This window comes from Gigantopelta aegis, chromosome 6, assembly GCF_016097555.1.
Source record: "Gigantopelta aegis isolate Gae_Host chromosome 6, Gae_host_genome, whole genome shotgun sequence".
Lineage (NCBI taxonomy): Eukaryota > Metazoa > Mollusca > Gastropoda > Neomphalida > Peltospiridae > Gigantopelta > Gigantopelta aegis.
In genome coordinates this window covers 43,740,091-43,746,090 of record NC_054704.1, presented here as the reverse complement: position 1 = coordinate 43,746,090, position 6,000 = coordinate 43,740,091, and the positions used below count along the sequence as shown (strand labels likewise).

The window sequence follows — 6,000 nt, the reverse complement described above, 5'->3', positions numbered from 1 at the left end:
CTAGCCCTCGGGTCCGACAGATTTATCTAGCCCTAGGGTCAGACAGATTTTTCTAGCACCCTGCAAAAGCTGGATAACACTGTCCAGTGGGCAAGAAATTTGCGTATATCATGGGTCACATTTTTCTGAAACAATGTTCAGATGTCGTTGTCTATGATCAAAACTTGCTAAACTAATATGACACCAGCAAAGAATTATCAAAATGTTTCCTGGCCCCTAATTAATTTTGTTGTGTATCATAACCAAATAATATTTAACAAATTGAGGAAATAATAATATATGTCTATTTGAACATATTATAAATAAAACACCCGGATAATAGTCTCATATATTTACACAATGTTATTAAAATAATTTGAGCAAGCAATGATTGTAAATATTCTGATAAACATATACTGACATCCAAAGACACTTTACAAACATAAAATTTTAATAATTTGATAAATATTCTTGCTAATAAAAAAGAACCAATTTAGAAACCACCTTACAAACACTTTGTATGTATCATGAAGTGCATTGTGACGTTTAGATGCTACACTCCATGACACTTTCACATGACACCTTACTCTTTGTTTATTTTCTATAATACAATCTCAAGCTTTGTAAAGTTTCTCTAGTCCGTCAGTATATATGCAACAGAACTAAATATGATATGACCTACTTTAAGCTGATATGACTAGTTCTTACATATGAAAAACAACAGTAGTGTACATGTATATTTATGATGTACCTCCACTCACCGATTCCACACCAATTATATTACTAGCTACACTACTCAATAGGAAAATATAGTTTGGCAATGATACCTTTCAAAATACATTTTGAAATTATCAAGTTAAATATAACGAAAATGCCTTAACTGTTATACTTAGACAGTTTTACTATTCAAACTAGTGTAAAACAAGCAACTAGCAATCTAATCTTTGTTACAAATTATATGTATAAGAGATCACTCTATGAACATGACAAATTGCCAAAAAAAAATCTAAATGAACTACAATTCTAGTCAAATTGGATTCAGTTTGCAGATGTTGAATTATTAATATCATTCAAATAATGTTATATGAAATTAAGTTTCAATTCAGTACATATCTGAAAATAAACATTGACACCTCTTGAACAAATATAGCGAGGTGTAAGAGACAAAACAAAAATAGGGGTTATTAAACTTGAAATCTCCTTTCATCTCACATACAACTGGCCAAATATTTAATTTATAATGACACTATTAACTGATACTACTCACGACTCGACTTTTGGATGGTCAGTTAGTCCAATTTTTTTTTTATAAAGGACTCCCGTCCCGAGTCAGGCCCTGATCATACTGGAGGTCAGACTCGGGATGGGCGTGTTCGAAACCCCAGTGGTATATGAGCATGTTAAACTAGTTACCTACCTACCTTAAAAAGTACTTGTAAAAGCAACTGAAGAAAAAAATATACTGTTCTCCAATATAAAAGAAATAATGGCTCTTGGCTTTGCTATTTATTACATACCTATTCAATCTTACTATAGTGATAAAGACACTTTCAAACCATGTAATAAATTTATTATGTATTACACATATGTGCAATCTGGACTGGAACTTTTAAATGGGGAATTCCCTTTTTATTTTTACTGCAGTTAGCGCCTTTTATTTACTTACGTCATATATGATTTACAAATTACGTCACATCGTATTTGAAACATTACATAAGGCTGCCGCAGAGTATGATTCTTAACGTTAAGCAAATCCATGAAAGGAGTTTTGATAATAGATTTAACAAAGTGTTGTTGTGACGTTAAATTAAAAACCGTTTTTGTAAAACATAAAAGAAGGTATGTAATAAATACAGAACTTCACATACGTTGTTTTCGCTTCCTATTTATTGCACTTGTTTATTTTGCGAAAGAACATACCACTCGACCGCTACACAGTCTCATGGTATATATTCTTATGCAAAATAAACTCGCGCAATAAATAGGAAGCGAAAACACTGTATGTGAAGTTCTGTATATTTATTACATAATATAGAAATGACATGTTTGCATTTCCAAATTATGTAAACTGATATCATGGAACATAATTAGTTCTTAGTAAAGGAACATGAAATTTTTAGAAGCTAGAACCTTAACTTTTTTGTGCGTGTAATACGGGTGTACATATAAGTATAACACATGCAACTGAATAATAATAATAAATGTTAATTACCGGTAACACATAAATTGATTATCAATAATCAATTATTTTAATTATAATTGTAACAATTTTAACAACTTTACTTTTAAATAATTAAATTTCTGTTACATTCATTACAACATAACATCATCCCATTGGTCCAAACTTAGCAACTGGAGTTTGTTCATATGTAAAAATTACATTGTCGGGGAACATCATATCTGATAACATCATTTTATATGTGCAAGTTGTCTTATTGAGCGTTATTGTTTATGAATACAAAATAATTCAAAATAAAGTATGATGTTTTAGTGTTATTATTAGCCTGTATGATGCAAATTTAATTGTAAGTATTGTTTGTTATTTTTTTTACGTTCATCTGGGTATGAAAACAAAAACATCTGCAAACTTTTGTGAGAATGGCTTCGCCAATTCACACAGTTTGCTGATGATTTTTGTTGTTCATACCCCAATGAATGTAAAAGAAATAACAGACAATCCTTAACAACATCAAGAATTGTCTTTCAACCACATACTGGTAGTTCTTCTCTACAAAATCAATCTCAAAAACTACCAATAATAGGAGAAAATCCAGCTGACCTGAAACCATTAACATTGGACCCAAGTGTTTTGGTCAGCAGGCTAAAGATTTAGTGATAACTTTAATTAACAACTTTCATGAGACATTATTTTGAACTGGAGTGCCATATTTATTTTAACAAAGGAGACAATCCTTTTACTGGGTATATTGTAATTATGTTAATTTACACACTATGTAGACTAAAATTAATGAAACATACTTAATGTATGTGGATAACTGAAGGAATATTTTTGTTTTCATATCAGAATAATTATCAATACATGCAGTGTGCGATTTTGAGGAGTCTGGAACCCGAGGCTCGTAAAAATCATATAGGACTCTCTAGCTTGGCTAGCATACGAGCCTGCATGCACGGCTCATAAAAATTATTTGTACAAATTACATTGATTCTTCGAAATGACACAGTAAACATATATTTCAAAATACTAGGAAAGCACAGTCTTGAATAGTGATCTTTTCCATGGTTTCATGCAAAACATTTAGTGTCTCTTCTGTTCTACTGGAGATGCATGGCAGGGCTCACTGGGTTGGTGGTGGGCTCCAAAGATTTGCAAACCTTATGACACCTAAAAAATTTAAACCAAAATCGCACACAGACATGTACTCTGAATTGATATCAAAATGCAACAGCAGAACCTTACACTATCCCTACATTTTCTTTCTTTGCTTCTGGAATACCACACAGTGAAAAAAAAAAAATGTGTTCATTAAAAAACAATCACCCTGTCTTCAAATGACATATTAAATATAAAAAATTGATATCAGAAAGAGATGTATGCAGTGGTTTTAGACACTTTCTTCACCCCAAAAATCTGCAAGTATTTTTAAAGGGACAGTTATCAAGAAGGATAATATGCACCAACGTCCTTAAATTCCACAATCTTGTATTAAACAATTCAAACAGACTTCTCCTAAATATATTCAGCTGTGTTTGTCAAAATCTGTTTATGACTTAATCTCAAACAATGTTTCCAGTGTCCATAAGATATACATGAACAAATACCTTAGTACACTATTTCGATACAAGCCCCTAAACCAGGCCTAGCTCTGGGGGAGCAAAACAATTCGCCAAACTGTCTATTAAACTTCAAAAATTACAGAAATTGTCATTTATTTTCTAAAAAAATGTCAATTATTCCATGAAAATATTTTCACTGCTTTCAAAATTCGCAATTGGCGAATTTGGCGAGTGCTATAGCTAGCCCTGCCTTAAACTAAGAATATCACCCAGGCAGTGTTAATCTGTTGCTCACCAAATTACCAAATGCAAATTAAAGTTGAATTTAAAGAATATATTTCATCACTAATTCACCAAAAAGCTAATTTGAAAATCATCTGTCATTCATAGATGTACCGCCATTTTTACTGTTTGGCTAACTAAAGCTTGAATTTGGCAACAGATTTTTTAAGCAAATTCACCAAATTGTTTTAATATTTTACAGTCTTCAGCCTAAACCCTGATCACCTCGTACACAATAATTAATTTTCTGCATCATATTCATTAGTCTTTGTTAAAAATATAATATTCATTAGTCTTTGTTAAAAATATTTATACATAAAGAGGCAGCATCAAGAACTGAACATTCAAGAACTACGTTGTTGGTGCTGCTACTGTTGTTGTTGTCTCTGTTGTTGTTGTCCCTGATGTTGATGTCACAGCTGCTCCTGTTGATATATTAAGTATGGTTGACACTGCATTTGACACTACAGATGTCAGGAAGGCAGATGCTGTAGATACTGCAGTAGACGTTGTATTATCTGTCACAAAACCATCTGAATCTGACTGTTCTGGGTGGGTTGATAAATTTGGTTCTGCAACACGCCTCAGAGCATCCCACATTCCAACTATGGTCCTGCAATACGTACAAAAGATGACATGGTTACAATCAGTTGTAAGTGAGTTACAAAACACCCAACATCTGTACATTTTCATATTGGTGGCCGACTACAAAGATTGGCAAACATTCAACTAGTCCACATTTGCTATTTCTTTTCTGCATAACAGAGGTTATTCAAGGTGGAACTATCGCTCAGATATCAGTTGATGCATGGAAATCAAGGTTTTGCTATCAACATTTGCAAGCAGACATTTTTAATATAGAAATTACGAAAACGTTGCTTGATGGTCTAAGATGGTGATCCTCTTTCAGAATGTATACAAATCATCAGTTGAAACCAGAAAGGCAAATCATAGTTTAAGTTTTGAATGGAGAATATGGAACAGACTAAAAAATCCAGAATTCTGGATACATCTGGAACATGTTCATCTCTGTTAATATATTAGTATGTCTGGTCCAAGTTACAGTTAGAGAGAGCAGAAAAACTATCATTAGACTAGTTTTTGCTTTTCACATTAAACATAATGACAGCAATGGAACCAGTGAAATCACTAGTGAATATTAGCATTCCACTGTTGCAGAATGCAGGCCTCACAGTGGTAGTTGGTGACATCCTAGCAGTGGTGTAGGAAGGTGCCAAAAAGTGTGTGGGGGCACACTTTTATATTTACACACTTTTACACTATTATAAAGCAAATATAAAGCAAAATATCTGAAAAGTGGGTGGCACATTGTCTGTCTCTCTCCCCCCCCCCCCCCCCCCCCCCCCCCCCCCACTCCTACGCCAGTGCCTAGAGATGACTTGACAAAAAGTAACATGAGGAGTGGCGCCTGTACTTACAAGTTGTTAGGTAAATAAATGTCCAAATGTCAGTTATGTGTATTTGACATTATTACTTTTTCAAAATTTTCCATGGCTTAATTTAATGCAGAGACATGATTTAGAACATTAAGTTTATTTTGTTTAATGACATCACTAGAGCATGTCGATTTATTAATCACTGGCTGCTGGATGTCAAAATTTTGGTTATTTTTTCCCAGAGAAAACCCACCACATTTTTCCATTAGCATGAGGGACCTTTTATGTGTACTTTCCCACAGACAGGACACCCGTTGATATAGCAGTTGTAGGGTACTAGTTGGGATGGGAAAAAACCCACTGAGGGTCCACTGAGGTGGTTTGATCCTACGATGTAAGCACCTCAGGCAAGCACTCTACCGACAAATAGATAACCATTTGGGGGTTTTCAGTATAACTATGCATTCTGAGATTGGATGTATGGATGGGTTTGGAATGCATTGATTGATGGGTTTGGGATGCACTGATTGATGGGTTTGGGATGCACTGATTGATGGGTTTGGGATGCACCGATTGATGGGTTTGGGATGCATTGATTGATGGG

At 33.8% G+C, this 6,000-nt stretch overlaps 1 protein-coding gene across 4 annotated transcripts in view; it reads right to left on the bottom strand.

Moving 5' to 3' along the window:
* Positions 1–1,898: 1,898 nt before the first annotated feature.
* Positions 1,899–6,000, bottom strand: part of LOC121375852 (amino acid transporter AVT3B-like) — a 43,552-nt gene continuing 39,450 nt past the window's right edge. For 3 of the 4 annotated variants that reach the window (XM_041503521.1, XM_041503520.1, XM_041503523.1), the window contains one exon: positions 1,899–4,612. In XM_041503521.1, coding sequence (XP_041359455.1) covers positions 4,351–4,612 — 262 coding nt within the window. In that variant the 3' untranslated portion in view covers positions 1,899–4,350. The remainder of the gene's footprint in view (positions 4,613–6,000) is intronic. The other variant, XR_005958362.1, reaches the window with a different exon arrangement.